Below are 18,054 nucleotides of genomic sequence, written 5' to 3'. Positions count from 1 at the left end.
ACAGAGTGGGCGTGGTCGTCCTCGCTGAGACACTGAGCGCACAAAGTTAACATTACTGAATCCCATTCTCCTGCTGCTCTTCTGGGTGTCTGGCATAGCTACTTGACCTTTCTACGACCCAGTTACCACAGCTGAAAAAAAAAAGTGATTTCTTTGTGGTCAGCACTAGTTCATTGTTGTTGTTTTGTTTTGTGTTTGGGATTCAATTAACCTGAATTCTAGTGAGTGAAACCACAGGAAAGCAGTGATACAATGTATCAATGCACCAAACACAGACTGGACACCTACTGGGGCAAATGCTGTATGTGGAATGGTAGGTCTGAAGATTCATGAGAAGGAAATACAGGGCTTGACTCCAAGGAGCTCCAAGCCCTGTGCTTTGTGCTAAGCTGTAGCTGTTTTCTTCTGCCGCGTTTGTTTCCCTCTTTTTACCCTCCAGAAAAGTGTGATTCCGTAGAATGCTCAAGTCTTGGAAGAATTTGTCCAGTTTACCCTAGGTCACTTCCGCTCCGGCATGCCACTAACCGTGTCCTTCCTGTCACAGGTGTAACATAGCCGTGATCCTGCTGACAGATCTGATCATTGACCACAGCGTGAAGGTGGAGTGGGGAAGTTACCTCCATCTTCTTCTTCATGCAATTTTTATAGGTAACGAGTTCTAATCCCTCCACTTTGTGCTCCCGAGACCATTTCTAAGGTGGTTAGATCAGTGGTTCTCAACCTTTCGGGGTTGGGGTTGGGGTCGAACAACCCTTTCCTAGAGGTTGCATATCGGATGTCCTGCACATCAGATATTTACATTGTGATTATTAGCAAAAATACATTATGAATTAGCAGTGGAATAGCATTTTGGTTGGGGTCCCCACCTCGTGAGGAACTGTATCAAAGGGTGGCAGCACTGGGAAAGTTGAGGGGCCCCTGTTCTAGATGCTGCTGTTTCTTGTGTTTTAGTATTGCTTCCATGAGAGTTCACATCCTCTCTGTCCAGCAGGGATCTGCTCTTAACCTGACCACAGCCATGTCTGTTACCTTTTACCAAGGAACATCCCCAAGGCCGTGTGCATGCCAGGCAACCGTGTTACCTCTCAGCCACTCCTCCAGCCCAGATCACCCCAGTTCTTATGTCTATTCCATGGTTCCTTGTACCCTCCACACAAACACGTAGACATTCTACCAGGTGGCAGGAGCTAGCGGGGATGTGTGGTTGTAACTGAGTAACGTTAGTTTACCTCAGAGATTGGAACTTTTCAGCATGAAGGAAGAATGCAAATGCTTTCTGAGTGTGTAAAGTGTCTGACTTCTGCAGAGTCTGATGACAGCTGAGTGTGCCTGTGTCCTTGGTGGCAGGCATGGACTCTTCCACATCTGTAAATGCCTCTGTGGCTTTGAAGGTTGGCTCTCTGAAGCCAGTCAAGGTAGTCGTGTGCTGATGAAGCTTTCCTGCTGTGAGCACGTATAGTGTTTGCCCTACCTAGTGCTCATGGGAAACAGACATTTACTTTGTCTTACATGCCAGGCAAAATAGAATGCCTGCTTTCTTAAAAGAATTAATAGGTATCAGAATTGCATAGCAGAGTCAATTTACAGGAGGTTATGAAGTTTTGGGCATGAAACAAATTTCAAAGTTATCTTGAGAGCCAGGCAGAGGCAGGCAGATCTCTTTGACTTCCAGGCCAGCCAGGTTAGATAGTGAGACCCTGTCTCAAAACGACAAAAAAAAAAAAAAAAAAAAAAGTTACCCCAGTTCTCCCTAGATATACAGTGGGCAGAAGGTCATTATAATTGTGTGTAGGAACTTACAACCAATTTAGAAATAAGCTGTGTGATACATAATATTCCATGGCACCTCTAATATGCAGCAGGCAACTTGTATTCATGGGTTCTGGATGCCTGGGCTGAACCCACCACAGTTTGCACATTCTGTGTGCGTGCCCTGGGTGTGAACTTAACATATCCTGACTGTTTTCCTTGTCTCTCTCTCATTGATCCTGGAAGAGTACTGTAGCCATTCCTGAGGCAGTGTTCTGTTCTTAGTAATGCAGATTGGATTTAGAGTTTCCCCGAGGGCGTTGGGGTTGCTACACTTCTGGCTGACAATGCTTTTGTCCTATCCTCTCCAGGGTTTGACCACTGCCACCCTGAGGTGTATGAACATTGCAAACGCCTGCTGCTGCATTTACTAATAGTGATGGGACCCAACAGTAACATCCGGACAGTCGCCTCTGTCCTCCTCAGGAACAAGGAATTCAATGAGCCCAGGGTGCTGACTGTCAAACCAACAGCACACTCAGATTACACTTTCACAGGTACCAACTGGAAGCCACAGGTCCTAAGGTAGAAATGTGCCTTCAGGTTGAAATCCTGCAGTACAGCAAGGTCCACCAAGGAAAAGTTGAAATGTGTAAACATTTCTAATGCAGTCGTATCATTTTAAGTAGTATCTGAATCAATCATTCATAACCAACCAAAGAATGCAGTAAAACCTGTAGTCAAGTCTCTTCTAAGGCTCTCCAGCAAACAGATTTTAGGTTGGGAATATGTAAGTTGAAGAAGCAAAAAGTGCTTACTTTGAGACTTCCATGGTAATGATTATTTCATTGTGTTCTGTGTCTGTGTTGAATTCTGTTTTCTTGATGCTCACAGTCCATTCACACCATCATCATCATCATCATCATCATCATCATCATCATCCTCATCCATTCCACTCTTACTAAGACGGCAGTTTACAAAATAATATTTAGGTTTTTTTTGAGTTTTTTGGGTTTTTGGAATCAAAGTACATTGCCTTTTATCTACTCACGTCAGACACAGCACGGATAAGATTTTTAAAACTGGCTAAAAGACAGATCAAGGACCAGGTCCTTGTGGTAAAGAAAAAAAAAAAAAAACCAATGCCCATAAATTATCCTTGGCCTTACACACACACACACACACACACACACACACTCTCTCATACTCACACACACACACACTCACACACCACACACACACACACACTCATATTCACACACACACACACTCACTCACCACACTCACATACACACTCATGCATACACATACCATACACCCATTCACATATCTCACACACACACACACTCACATACACACACACACCCTACCTACCCTTGCATGCCACCCCACCACATTCACAAAGTACAAAATATAATTTTAAAAGTTTTTAAGAAGCAAAACTTCCTGGTTTTGTATGAAAGCAATTTCACTCAAAATCCCAGAGCACACATGTTGCTTTCTAAGTGTCCTTTTGCCATTTTACAAGGCATTAACTTTTAACAGTGCTTATTTAACAACTGGCTTGGTGTAAATATTAAATAGAAGCTAAAACAGATTCTTAAAAGTAAAATGGAGCCAAGATTATAGAATTTTTTTCATACAGAGTTGAAAATTAGTTCGCATTATAGAAATGTAGCTTGCCTTCCTAAAAGCTAAGGAAACACTCAGACTGCTAGGGCTTTGCCACTGTCCGTGCTCTCCGGCAGGGGGCAGCAGAGGACCTCAGCTAAGCTTTAATAAGGCACTAAACGGAGTCTCCCTCCAAAGCGCTGCTCTAGTGTGATCGGTGGAAGCACCCGCCCCCCACCCTGGTGTATCCCAGGCCGCATAGGAGTAGCAGCGAGCAGTGCGGTTTTGTACTACGCTGTAGTCGTGTTGAGCAGTTTTGTACTATGCTGTAGTCGTGTTGTGCGTGTGTGTTCACGGGTGGCTTTCTCTTTCAGCAGGCATTAACGACTTCACACCGGATTACCAGCCGTCCCCTATGACCGACTCAGGGCTTAGCTCCAGTTCTACCTCCTCTAGTATCAGCTTAGGGAACAACAGCGCTGCCATTTCCCACCTCCAAGCCACCCTCCTCGGCGAGGTGGACCTCTCAGTGGAGCAGGATGGAAAAGTCAAAACCCTCATGGAGTTCATTACCTCAAGGTAACTGGGCGGCTCTCGCCGGCCATCCCAGCATCCCTTGCGCCGAGCTGGGCTCGCTTCCGTCAAATAGCACAAGCCAGGATTAGATTTTTCTGAAACTATACTTTGAAACACACACGTTTATATTGTACTTACACACATTGTGTATATATATATATATGTCTTTTGAATATTCAAAACATTGTATGCATGTGATTAAATGCCCAGAGCCACCACCGTTATCTGCAGTCATAACAATCTGATCAGTCAACCAGCACATACTTTTTTATGGCCAGCTGCATGCCATAATGATAATAGATGGAGAAAAGGCGAGATGCCCCATGGTGAGAGCCAAGACACAGAACTTGCAGAAAACAGGGTGAGGTTAGCAGTGGTAAAGAGGTCCTGACAGTAATGCCCAGAATGGTTTCTACACAGTGCTAGAGAGACTGGGAAAGTTCACACTGGAGAGCCTTGAAAACCAGGCCCATGGTTATAAATTATACTTAAAAAGACAGTGTTGGCTGGAACGTTGGCTCACAGCCCTCTGCTAACGCCAGCCCTCTCCCGGCCTCCGAGGGCCACCACAGGGATGGCAGGTCTTGCACAGACACACATGCATCCGACACACACCTAAGATGTGAATAACCATTTTTAATGGGCTCCGCCTATGTGTGTGTCCCTCTGATATCTACCTAGAAACTGGGAGGTTGGTCTTGTGGGCGGCCAAGTCACGGAATTAATGCAGTATAATAAGGAAATATTTAAAATGGCGGTGAAGGGAAATACCCAGGAATCCTAAACCTTACATTCCTTTTCTGTGAGCCTCATCTATTCATCAGGAAGTCTGTCTCCTACTTTGGCTGTCTCTGAGCTCAGTCCCGTCTACCTCCGCTTGCTATAGGCCCCTCCTTATCCATGTGCTTAAGTAGTAGGAGTAGGCTGTGACCGTGATCTGACGTGTTCAGCCACTGTCCCTCCCGTGTGTGTCAAGGCAACGTAGCGGCAGGTAAGAGCAAGCAGTTGCTGCCAACCCCGGGCAAACGGATGTCACCGTTCCCATTTTCAGAAAACGAGGGCCCCTTTGGAACCATGAGGACGTTTCTTCTAAGAACCCCAGCATCAAGAGTGCTGACCAACTCTCCACGTTCCTGAAGCACGTGGTTTCTGTCTTCAAGCAGTCGAATGCAGGTTTATTATTTTCATTTCTACTTCGTAACTATATTTTGCCACTATTATGACCTGATATGTAGGAAATCTAATATGCGACCCCAAAATGGTCATGACTCACGGATTGAGAATCGCTGCCTCAAAGGGAAATAGACAGAAATTAGACATGTGAAAACCCTTTTTATGTAAGTAAAGTTGTCTGCAATTTAAAATTTAACACACTCTGACACTTTGTGAACGCATCCCATGCTAGCACAGTGCTTGCCCGCTAGAGATGGCCCCGCTTCTCCTGACCTTTGGCAGGGCTTAGAGTCATTTTTGTCCTATTGTAGGGTGAGCAAAGTAACTAGGAAGTGCCTAAGTCCCATCCAATACCCAGGACATCTCTCTTTACAGTAAACTACCTGTCCCCAACTGTCAGCATTGCAGAGGGTGAGACAAGGATGTCCCTAGGATCCCTTCCCTGGAGATCAGAACAAAATTCTCTCTCCAATGCACACACACTATAATCACTGTACAGAATTAAACCATGGTTTTCCTCGCCAGGTAGAGTACACGGCACTGGTGGTAAAATGCTTAGCTTCTGGTTATAACTCCCTGAGTTGTACACAAGCACCCATGGTCTCCCGTGTCTTCTCAGAGGGAATACACTTGGAGCGTCATCTCAGCGAGGTTGCCCTGCAGACGGCCCTTTCTTGTTCTTCTCGACACTATGCTGGGAGATCCTTCCAGATTTTCAGGGCACTGAAGCAGCCCCTGTCTGCAAATACACTCTCCGATGTCCTCTCCAGGCTTGTGGAAACCGTAGGGGACCCAGGGGAGGACGCACAGGTAAGGTTCCTTCTGCCTCCTTTTAGGCACTTATGAGCTGCTCCCAGGAGTGAGGGATTTACCCACACAACAGCTATCTAATGACTGATGGCTGCACACAGAGCAGTGGGAAGCAGAGTGAAGCCCCTGCTGACAATAAGAACCTATTTAGATTCTAACTTATGCCTGTTAGATAAAGCTTTTTCAACGCACAACATCTGCATACTACCTAGCTCTCACTCCAGAGTCACCCAGCTATAGGAGTGTTAGAATGTTACATGGGAAGAGAAACGGAGTTTCATTTTTAAAGCTAAGTAAAACATCACACTGGAGAACTCAAGTTTGTAAGATCCAGTGGCTTGGTTGATTTTAGACATTAGACCTTCAGTGACATACAAGACAAGGTCATGGCATTCTGGAAATTGTAGAAAGAAGGGTTTAATCTACCAACAACAGACCACACAGTCTTACTTAATAGTAAATGCCATGAAGTACTAAAGTATTGATTTTAAGAGCCATGAAGAAGGGAGACACACACACACACACACACACACACACACACACACACACACACACTTATCTAAGTAGTGATCTTTAAGGAGATGTTGAAGTGAACCGAGTCCTGTGAATATCTGGGTTGAGAACATTTCAGGGAGAAAAACAGGAGTCAAAAGTGCAAAGGCCCCGTGGCAGGGACAATAGGTCTTCTTTGAGGAACTAGCAAATATTGAGAGGCCGGGGCTTGACATAACCAGTCCAGAAGGCGGAAGTCCTTGTAGACTCCACATCACATTTATGGAAAGCCACTCCAAGGTTTTGAGAAAAGAAAAAGAAGTACATGTGATATGACTGGCTTTTTATTTGGGGTGTGTGGCCTCTCGGAGCTACTAGGTGGCCTCCTTGCAGAGGTTGAGGGGACAGGTAGAGTCAGAGGTCCAACAGGCTGTTGAAGGAGTCGAGGCTAAAGTGGTAGGTTCCATTCAAAGAGACTACAGGAGGTATGGGGGAAGGAAGTCAGCTTTAGGGTGATGACAGATTCGGTGTACATATAGAGATGGAAACAACGACACTGCCCAAGACTTCTGGCCCGAGCAATTTGTGGCAATTACGATGCTGTTAAAATCAACCTGTGCCATTAGTCTGATGAGCGCTCGCCAATCAGCAAAGTCACGTTGCTCAGGAAGTTAATTATTTTGTAACACAACCGTGAGGTTGGTTCTATTTTTAAATCTCCCCAGGAAGTCCATTGACATTAAAAGAAAAAGAAAAACCAACCAGGATGTAATTAATGAAAATCTGTTCTTCGTCCCAAGGGATTTGTGATTGAACTGCTTCTCACCTTGGAATCTGCAATTGATACCTTGGCTGAAACCATGAAGCACTATGACCTGCTATCTGCCCTCTCTCAGTAAGAACTTGCAACCAGGCAGCCTTGAATGCAGGACTCCCATGTCTGAATGCGGCAGTGGTGACTATGGTGGCAGTGAGCATGTCTAACATCGGGAGCGTGGGTAACATCCCAAACAGTCAGTTAGTGGAGGCCAGCCTGCAGCACCCACGAAGCCCTGGGTTTGCTCCCTCCCACCAAATAAACCTGGTGTCGCAGCTCCTGGCTGCAATTCTACCCCTTGGAATTGGGGGGAGGTGGGGTCAGAGTTGAAGGTCATCCCTGGCTGCACAGTGTTCTCTAGGCCTGGGACACTCACGGCCCCGTCTAAGAGAAAAGAAAGGGAGAGAGAAGCCTCCACATCAACTCAGGTGGAAATGGAGTTCAGTTTCCCACAACCACACCCATCCTACAACTCAGGCTCCAAAGGTCTGACACCCTCTTCTGCCATCAAAGACATCCACAGATACATGTGCATACGTTTTTAAAATATATTTTTAAAAAAGCATGGAAAATGCTGACAAGTGAGAACCACCCTCGGTGAGGATTTCCAGAAAGTTCTGGAGCTGATCCTGGGTGCTCTCTTCTGGTTCCCAGTTGGGGACGATTTTACCGTTTAAGTAGAATCCGCCAACAAGCCCCATTGCTGTCACACCAGGCTGCAGTTACTGCCTGGGTGGTCCCTCGGGACACCTGCCTTTACCATGTTGTCGCTTTCCCAGAGTGCCTCACTTGCTGGGCCTTGCAGATCTCAAGCAGCTAATCCCCTAAGTCCCATGTCAAAAGTCACCACCTTCCTGAGCATTTCTAGCTCCCCTTGACAATTATTTTATTTCTGGGGCTCCTATTTTCTTTTATATCTTACTGACAGCAATTAAGAGGGTATACATATATCTTTTCCTACTTACTTTCCTCCATAGGTTTTATTTACTGTCCCTATCTTTTTGTGTACTTTTGGCACACATATAAAAATAATTAATTCTAATCCGTTGTATATGCAGAAGTCAAAAATCTTGAAAGAATGTGCGATTGGGAGCAGGAGAGATGAGCATTGTCAAGTTGGAGGGCGGTGATAAGGTCCGCCTTAGATGTAATTTGTAACTCTAGCCAGGGCAGAGCTGGTGACTGCTGGTCTGACAGAGGTAAAGACCTCTTCTGAGCTCAAAACACACAGCAGTAAACAGGAGAAATCTTGTTGCATTTTTTTGTTTTTATATTGAGGCAAAACTGAAATCTCATGAAACAAAGTCAGATAAAAAAGCTACTTTTTCAATTTTTTTTTTAAGAATGTAGCAAAAGTGATTTCTTTTTCTATCATTCCTTTATTCTTTCTTTTGTTCTGTCATCTATCTACCTATCCATCCCTCTATCCATCCATATCTTTTCTTTCTTTGGTTTTTAGAACCTCATACCACGACCCTGTAATGGGGAACAAGTATGCAGCTAACAGAAAAAGCACGGGCCAGCTCAATCTAAGCACGAGTCCTATCAACAGCAGCAGCCATTTGGGATGCAACGGTGACACAAGAAGTAACTCCTTGAGGCTGAGTCTAGTTGGTGACCGCAGAGGTGATCGGCGGCGGAGTAACACACTGGACATAACAGATGGACGGACAAACCACGGTGGTAGCTTGGTGAGGACTCGAAGCCTTTCCTCGCTGAGAGAGAAAGGCGTATATGACACGCAGCCCCCTACGGAACCGGGCAACCTGATGGCCACCATCTTTTGGATAGCAACGTCTCTGTTAGAATCTGACTATGAGTACGAATACCTCCTGGCCCTCAGGCTTCTCAGCAAACTGCTCACCCACTTGCCTCTGGATAAGTCGGAGAGCCGGGAGAAGATTGAAAGCGTACAGAGCAAGTTGAAGTGGAGTAACTTCCCAGGCCTTCAGCAGCTCTTCCTTAAGGGCTTTACCTCAGTGTCTACCCAAGAGATGACCGTGCATCTCCTCAGTCAGCTCATTTCCGTCTCCAAACACACACTGGTGGATCCGTCCCAGCTGTCAGGTGATGTTACTGTAGTCTGTACCGACATTAAGATCATTTCGTTTTAAGGGTGCGGGGTGGGGGTTTGGAGACTGAACCCAGTTTCCTGCCAATGCTAAGCAGACACAGCCATTGAACTCCATCCTTGGCCTAAAATTTCGCTTTATTGTAGCTGGAATGTAGACCAGTCATTCATTTCAAAATTGCTGATTTCTGCCAATAATAATAATAACTTTTCTTGATAGATCAATTGTCTGGTAAAAATTTATCGTATCTGATATCCCATAAAAATGAAAATGGTTTCTATAGACCTTTTAAAACATGCCTTTAGCCTTCCAAATATTGTGTAATAAAGTTGGTTCTTGTTCGCTTTTCCCCACCCGATAGGATTTCCTCTTAACATCCTTTGCTTACTGCCTCACCTAATCCAGCATTTTGACAACCCGACTCAGTTTTGCAAAGAAACAGCTAGTCGGATAGCAAAGGTAAGCAAGAGGGACGTTGAAAGGCCGGGCTGCGGGCACTGTCCTGTCCTGTCCTGCAGGTGCTCTCGCTGTTCCTTCCCGAATTCTGCCTCTAATATTTATTCTATCCATTATAAGAAGCTGCATCAACGCCAGTGAATAAAAATATCAAATTCCAGTGACCCTCCTGAGTCTCGAGTCTTTTTCTGCTCCTTTTCCTACTTTTCTTCTCTACCACTCTGTTTCGCTTTCAGTTGTTTATTTACTGGCAAAGCCGGGCCTCCCTGGAGTGGGTGCTAGAGACAATGAGAGAGGTGGATAGAGCTGCCTGGGCTATGGAGCGGGCGGGGCATCCGCATGGAAGCCAAAGCCGGCCTAGAGTCCGGTGAGGCTCCAGGCAGCGGGGACAGAGCCTCTAGAGGACAGACAGCAGAGGGCTCTCTACGGGAGCTCCTGTCTAAGATCTTATACTGCAGATCAAATAGGACCCACCAAAGTGAGGTTCCTGAGTGAGCGGCTGGGAGGGAACCAGGAACTGAAGTTTCCGGGCAGAAGAACTCACTTGTGCAGAAAGTAGAGAGGTGCTGATCTGCGAAGGGCCCTCGCTGTTCTTGCAGAAGGACCTGAGCTCAATTCCCCGCCCCCATACACACAGCGTGCACATGCGCACACAAGTTAAACTGTTAAAGGGGAATACTACCTGTGCAGAGTCCCCTAAAAGACAAGTCATAGTATATTTTGAGTTTCTTAAAATTCTTTCTACTTTTTTCTTTTTAACTCTTTCTTTTGTCTTTTCTCTCTGTCCCTTATTCCTCCTTCCAAGTGCACAGTTCTGAAAGCAGTCGTCTAGCTGTTTTCATATCATCTGTTAAGGTGTTGAAAACGCATGTCTCCTAATGTTGTACAATAGGATTTTGACATTTTATCATTTTAATAATTTCCTGTCTGAACAGCTTTCTAAAGATAAGATTCCTACTTATACATGTATGAATGCGTGCGTCAGCTGTTGTCTCTTGGAGGGAGAAATTTTCAAACTTAAAAACATACAATTACAAATAAAAGTTAGATACATTTAAAAATAGTACGCACAGCGCAGCAAATGGCGTGAGCGGGGAGGAGTCAGTAAAGGGCAACACAAATGCACACTAGAGCCTGGGGAGGAAAGGCATCTCCAGCACAGAGGAATAAGTAAACTGCCTTTTCTTGAAGCACTTTTTCAGAAACCGTTTCCTCACAGTCGCTGACTCGGTTGACCAGCAGCACTGTAAAGGGAGGAGGCCAGCATGTACAGCCGGGTCAAGGGAGCCCCCCGTTGTCAGGCATGACGCTGCTGAGTGCAGAGCCAGAGAGCGCTAAGTAGAACAAAACATGCTGGCAGGAGCGAAGGCCAGAGACTTTGCGTTGCCTTGTCAGGTAACAGAGGACAAGAAAACATGGAGAGCTCAGCTAGGTGGCACAAGCCAGTGGAGGAAGGATCACCACACGAGAAGGGCACCGCGGTGTCCCGAGACGGTCCTAGGGCAGCCAAGGGAAGTAGTGAGAACTGCCTTAAAAACAAACCAGAAAAGATAAAGGTGTATTAATAAAATGAGTCCGTCCCCACTTGAATTTCTAAATTTATTATAATTTACTAAATACAAAGAGATTCTTCCTCCCTCCCCCTCCTCCGGAGCTAAGGACCGAACGCAGGGCCTTGCACTTGCTAGGCAAGCGCTCTACCACTGAGCTAAATCCCCAACCCCCCTACAAAGAGATTCTTAAATAATCAGTTGTAGACCACTCAGCCTGTCATGGTTAAAGGAAACATGCCTTAATGTCTTATAACACAGTAAACCAGCATGGTGCTCTAGAGGCTGAGAAGGAATTTCCTCATAAGTTTGAAGCCAGCTGGGTTACATGATCCTAAGTCAGCCTTGGCTACAGAATGAGACCCTGTCTCAAAAAATTAAAAAAATAAAATAAAATAAAAAATTTAAAAAGTCAAAATCCTGAGCTGGCAAGATGGCTCAGTAGAAAAGGCACTTTCCTCCAACCCATGCAACCCAAGTTCGATCCCCGCATGGTGGGTAGGAGAGAACCAGCTCCTGCAAGGTGTCCTTTGACCTACACACACACACACACAGAGAGAGAGAGACAGAGACAGAGAAAGAGAATAAAGAAATGTAAAGAAATCAAAAGAGAAGTGCATATGATGGTAGAAAAAGGTGGGACAAAGATTCTCGTTCTTGATTTTTTTTTTTTTAATAAGTTCAGTAAAACTAAGAATTTGACGGAAAACTGATGGATTGAAATGAAATAATACTTTTTAGAAAATATTTGCCTGAAGTAAACCAACTTTATATGTAGCATTCTCTCTGGTAAGGGGTTAGGAGGATGTAAAATTTATTAAAAATGCCTTTCGTTTTAATATTCCAATGACGCATCATTAAGAAAATATAAACAAGGTCTCTCCCCAAGCCCAGCTGCGGAGCTAGAAAGAAGACAGGAGGGGAAACTGTATATTGGCTTAACTGGAAGTTTTAAGGAGACAGAAAGCTCAAATAGGGAAGAGAAGCATCTGAGAGCTGTAGCTGGAGGGTGTTCCTAACCAACCCACTGAATGCTGGCGTGCTGAGAAGCCCAGCCTGGCCTGGAGGATGTCATAGTGCGAGGACAGAGCTGCTGGCGTCCTGACCTAGCAGGACACACCAAGTCTCCAGTTGTTTTTTTTTGTTTTTGGTTTTGTTTTTTTTTTTGTTTTTTTTTTTGCTTCTAAGAACCCAAATCAGGCTTTCTGTGATTGCGAGATTGCTTTAAGTGTGCTTTCTCCCGCAGCGCAGCACAGGATGGCTCCCTCTGTGTGTGCTTTTAGAAACCTGCAGGCTGTGGGTTAAATTGATTTCCTCAATTTATTCTCTCCCTTGGAGCTGTTGAGAGCAATTTTCTGCTATTATGTGCTTCCTCATTATGCAAATATCACCAGATCTGTTTGTGCCCACGGAGAGCCCGGCTTCCCAGAGCAACACTCTCGTTATGGTAGAAACCTGGCCAAAAAGTTTGTTACAGAACATTTCTTTTTTTATCTCTGGGTTGTATTTTAACCTGGTGCTTCCAAATGTCAAAACTCATTCTTAAGTCATTTTCTTTTCTATAATATTGCACAGGAATTATCTTCCTTTTCAAAGATAAGCATTTACAAATTATTGTTGAGGGGGAAAATACCCTTTTGTGAGAACTTAGTATCAACAGAGCTGGTGGTGCACACCTGTCCCAGCCAGTGCAGGCCTGTCCTGGGCTGCATAACAAGGCTCAAAAGCAAACACAAACTTCCAAAGAGTTTTATTATTCAAGAAGATGTATCTAGCAAGGATATAATAATAGTCATTGTGACATTATAAGATTGTATGACTTTTTAAAAAATCATTCAGTAGGTTATTCTACCTTGAAATAGAAATGAGAAACCAAGCCCCACCCTGCCCTCTATCTCCTCATTGCTGGCTCTATGAGACCAGCTGCTTTCAGTTAATTTATAAAACGCTCGCCGTCGGACTGTATTGGTATTTTCTGCAGTTGTACATGGACGTCTGCAGCCCATGCGTGGATAACAGCTGAGAGATGGGCCCGAGGCCCTTCAAGTCTATCAGGTGGCCTCTGAACTATTACACCATTTAAACAGTCAGATATATTTGTATATTTCAGAGGTGATACTCTCTCCGCTAAATGCTGTAGGCAGTTGTGAAAATGGATACAAGGCGTTGGGAGTTAAATGGAAGAACAAGCCTGACAAACGAAGAGAAGAACTGAAAATAGATAGTGTGACAATAGACATCCTGGGGACTTCATGTGTCCTGTGAGGTCAGGACACCAGCAGCTCTGTCTATGGGGACTGTGACATCCTTCAGGCCAGACTCTAGCATTCAGTGGGTTGGCTACTGAACGCACTCCAGCTATATCTCTCAGATGCTTCTATTTCCTTAGGATACATAGATACATGCATGCATCTATCTATGCACACATATATGTATGTATGTATGTATGTATGTGTATATATATACACACACAGGCATATGTAGCACATACATATATTCATACATATATATATATAAATGCTAGACATGTAAAACAGCAAGGGCCCTCTTCCAGTTCTAGATTGTCGTAGCGTCTCTAGAGGAGTCTAAGAGACACCGTCACCAATCACCCAGGAATACAGGAACTAAGAGTATGAGTTCAGTCAACAATCCCCCCATCCCCACAAAGACTTGCTGATTCCCGTTCCATAGCTCTGTGTCAAGCAGCTTTTGGAAGGGTTGACTTCTACCAGGACTGGCCCAGGAACTCGCCACTTTGATAATTTCCTGACGAGCAGTTCATTGGCTGGTGTGCAGATGGCTACCAGTGGAGATACCACAGCTCCTGTGTGGTCCTGTGACTGTCACACAGGTTGAGGCCAGCAGCAGTAACTAGCTAGTCCATGAGATGCCCTGGTACAGCAGCCCTGGGGTAGCCTGAGACTCTCAGGTAGAGCCTGCCCACTTAGGTTCTTGGGCTCTAGAGAGAGCACTTTGGGATTTGAAAGTCATGAGTAGGGCTTATAAAACCATACACGACCGTTCCCCACAGACAGCCTTATAGACTGTAAACACCGTCAGTGTGAGACCCAGACGAGTGCTGAACGTGTCACTCCTTTCTGGTCTGGTTTCAGTGGCTCTCGCCCTCCCTAACACTGCAACCCTTTAGTACAGTTCCTCACGTTTTAGTGACCCCCCAACTGTGAAGTTATTTTCATCGTTATCTCACAGCTGTACACTTACTACTGCTATGAATCATAAGGTACATATCTGTGGGGACAGGGGTTTTCAAAGCGGTCATGACCTACAGGTTGAGAACCACTATTCTATTGCAATTCTCTTGGCAGTGCCTTGGTCTTTCTCTCTCCCATTTTAACTTCTCTGGCTTTTTAAAAACTGAAATGCATGGAAACTTTAGAGTGCATCTCAAATTATGTCTTAAGTAAATGCATGTAGCCTAAAGCAGGCCTAAGTTGTGGGCAAATGAAATAAGCACGTGTGTTCTCTAGGTCTGTGCGGAAGAGAAGTGCCCGACGCTGGTAAACCTCGCTCACATGATGAGCTTGTACAGTACACACACCTACTCCAGAGACTGTGCCAACTGGATCAACGTGGTGTGCCGGTACCTGCATGACTCTTTCTCAGAGGCGACCTTCAGTCTTGTGACTTACCTGGCAGAGGTGAATTTAGGCGGTTTTGGACCCGCTCGGTGGTGAAATTGTCAAGTGGCAGCGCTGTGGTACCAACTTGTCTTGGAGTTGGGACTGATTAGAGAGATTCAGAGAGTAGAGAGCGCATCGAGAGAGATACAAATGGTTCTTTTCAAGTACAAAAGAACTTTTTTTTTTTTTTTTCAGAGCTGAGGACCGAACCCAGGGCCTTGCGCTTGCTAGGCAAGCGCTCTACCACTGAGCTAAATCCCCAACCCCACAAAAGAACTTTTTAAGTTGGCTGATTTTTCTCCCATCTTCAGTCTCTCCATTGCCTTAGTTGATATGGAAGTAAATGTCTTCGTTAGGACTTCTACTGCTGTAATAAATAAAACTCCTTGGCCAAAAGCAACTTTGGGAAGGTTTACTTTAGCTTACGATTCCATAGCGTATCACAGTCCATAATTGAGTAAGTCAGGGTAGAAGCTCAAACAGGGCGGGAACCTGGAGCGGGAGCTACTACAGAGGCCACAGAGGGGTGCTGCATACTCTCGCTCAGCCTGCTTTCTTATAGACCCCAGGACCATCTACCCAAGGGTATTGCCAGCCACCATGAGCTGGGCCCTCTCACATCAATCTCTAAATTAAAAAAAAAAGAAACTGTCCCACAGGTTTTTCTACACACCAGTCTGGTGGGGGCATTTTCTCTACTGATGTTCTCTCTTCCTAAATTACTCTAGCCTGTGTCAAACTGACATAAAAACTAGCCAGCACAGTAATTAATGGAAACCTTTCTTTTATAAAAAAGAAAAGAAAAGTGTGTTTTGGGGGCATTTATCCTGGAGAACAGGTACAATTTTTATTTCTTCAAAATTCATACTTAGAACCTGGCCTCATACCTAATCATAACCATCAAGAAACTGGGGCCAGAGGTTTGGGGGCTAGCCTGGGCTACACACTGAATGCCAAGCAGGAAGGAAGGAAAACTCAAGAAAAAATAGAATCTTTTTGGAGGTTTTCTTAGCTTCTTGTTGTTGTTTGTTTGCTTTAACTGAAAGGCATGTTTCTTTCTGATGGTCAGAGGTGTGGACTGGCCATCAAGGGTCCAGGTGGCAGTTACTCATTCAGTTTTACAGGATTAAATCTTGTGTAAGATCAGTTAGCTACGTAGCTTTGTGAATGCTGGCCCATCATTCTTTGGTGACGGTAGAGCAGTTGTTCTTTCTTTAACCTAAAATAAATAATAATTATTTATATATGTACTGTTGAAGACTGTTATTGACATGAGAAACAAAAGCAAAAGTAATGTTGTTATGTTTCCTGATCTCTGATCATTTAAGCAAACCGACAGATTAAACCTCTATGTTTTTCGGCATCGTGTGTTGCCAAGGTTGTGTTCAGCCTGACTAAAGCCTGCATTCTGATGTTGCTTTCAGCTGTTAGAAAAGGGGCTGGCCAGCATGCAGCAGTCCTTGCTGCAGATCATCTACAGTCTGTTGAGCCACGTTGACTTGTCCGCAGCCCCAGCCAAGCAGTTCAATCTGGAGATCACGAAGACCATTGGCAAATATGTCCAGGTGAGTGACCCCAAGACTCCCGTCGTCTGACTCGAATAATTCATGGCATCTGCCTGCACAGAAAACGTTCACAATGTAAGTGGCCCAGAAGCACCATCTGGACGATCGCGTGGCTGTGGGGCCTTGGTTAGATTAAGTGACATTTCTGCAGCAGCTACAGAGAGAGTATGCAAACGGCAGCGGTTACTGTCTCTAGAAATCAAGGCTGGGACTTAGAGCTTTCTTTGTGTGACTCTCTGTGTGAGTGAGGTGCTATATATTAGATTAAAAAACCTTTCAGAAACAGAAGGGTCCTTTAAAGGTCTTACTGTAAAGTTGGCGCTTGTATGTCAGGAAGTGCCAGATGTTTAGAAAGCGGAAAGCCAAACTTTGCTTAAATGGGAACGGTGATGAGTAAAAGTGCTCTTGTATAAATATCAAGAGAGGCGGACAGATACAGGGCTCAGCGATTTAGAGTGTGTCCTGCTCTTGCAGCAAACGCAAGCACACACCCCAGGGCAGCTCACAACTGCTGTCAGTCCAGATCAGCAGGTCTAGCTCCTTAGTCTGCACTCTGAGCATCTGCATGCGTGTGCACATTCACACACAGAGAGACAGACAGAGAGACAGACAGACAGACAGACAGACAGATGGTATATTAGTAATGAAACAAAGAATCCGAAGAGCAGATTCTGAGAACCTTCACAGATGACCATTTTGCACTTATGCCCCACCAACATACGCATTCACTGCCATAGAATTTTAAAATTTTAAATTTTAAAAACTGAGATCAACAGTTTCGTAGCCTAGCCCCAGTCTGAAATTAATCAAATTGTATGAAAATGCTTTTGAATCGTTAGAGATGTGGCTCGATGGCAGAAGTGTTTTTAAAAAAACATTTCCCACGAATTCGTTTTAATATATATTTTTAATAGACAGGAAGGGCTGGAGAAATAGCTCAGTGTTTATGAGCCCTGGCTGTTCTTCCAGAAGTCCCAGGTTTGAGTCTCAGCACCCACGTGGCAGCTCAGGACCATCCATGGCCCCAGTCCTAGGGGACCGGATGCCTTCCTTCAGCCTCCTCAGACGCGGCTCACATGAGTTGCAGAGCCATACATGTGGGCTAAAAATACCTAAATGCATAAAAGGAAAAGAAAAGAATTATAAATTCCTTGCTAGACATTGATTCTTCTGCACATATACATCTGTCATGCCAATTATTCCTGAATTATGTTGGAGGGATAGATAAAACTAAGAAACGCTTCCTCTGGAGGCCAGCAGTGCTTGAGATCATCACGCCATGTGTGGGGCCCAGCGAAGAAACCAAGTTCAGGGACTAAGAGACGGCTCACCAGCTCAGAGCGCTTGGTGCTTGTACTTAGGAGCCCAGGCTGATTCCCAGCACCCACACAGCAGCTCACAACAGTCTGTAACTCCAGCTCCAGGGATCCAACACACCCTCTCTTGGCTTCCGTGGACACCACACAAATGTGCTGTAGAGACATGTGCAGGCAAAGTATCCATGTACGTGTAATGAAATAATAAAAACTTTTTAAAAAGTCA

General features: G+C 44.9%; 1 protein-coding gene across 1 annotated transcript in view; it reads left to right on the top strand.

Annotated features, from left to right (window-relative positions):
* Fryl (FRY like transcription coactivator) overlaps positions 1-18,054 on the top strand; it is a 165,479-nt gene that overhangs the window by 116,812 nt on the left and 30,613 nt on the right. The window contains exons 38-47 of the mRNA XM_032916330.1: positions 545-648; positions 2,121-2,306; positions 3,735-3,939; positions 4,988-5,109; positions 5,729-5,919; positions 7,212-7,306; positions 8,688-9,295; positions 9,662-9,759; positions 14,795-14,965; positions 16,372-16,512. Of these exons, the coding sequence (XP_032772221.1) occupies positions 545-648; positions 2,121-2,306; positions 3,735-3,939; positions 4,988-5,109; positions 5,729-5,919; positions 7,212-7,306; positions 8,688-9,295; positions 9,662-9,759; positions 14,795-14,965; positions 16,372-16,512 (1,921 nt within the window). The remainder of the gene's footprint in view (positions 1-544; positions 649-2,120; positions 2,307-3,734; positions 3,940-4,987; positions 5,110-5,728; positions 5,920-7,211; positions 7,307-8,687; positions 9,296-9,661; positions 9,760-14,794; positions 14,966-16,371; positions 16,513-18,054) is intronic.

Source organism: Rattus rattus, chromosome 11, assembly GCF_011064425.1.
Source record: "Rattus rattus isolate New Zealand chromosome 11, Rrattus_CSIRO_v1, whole genome shotgun sequence".
NCBI lineage: Eukaryota > Metazoa > Chordata > Mammalia > Rodentia > Muridae > Rattus > Rattus rattus.
The sequence above is the reverse complement of the archived record's forward strand: the minus strand, read 5'-3'. Positions and strand labels throughout refer to the sequence as shown.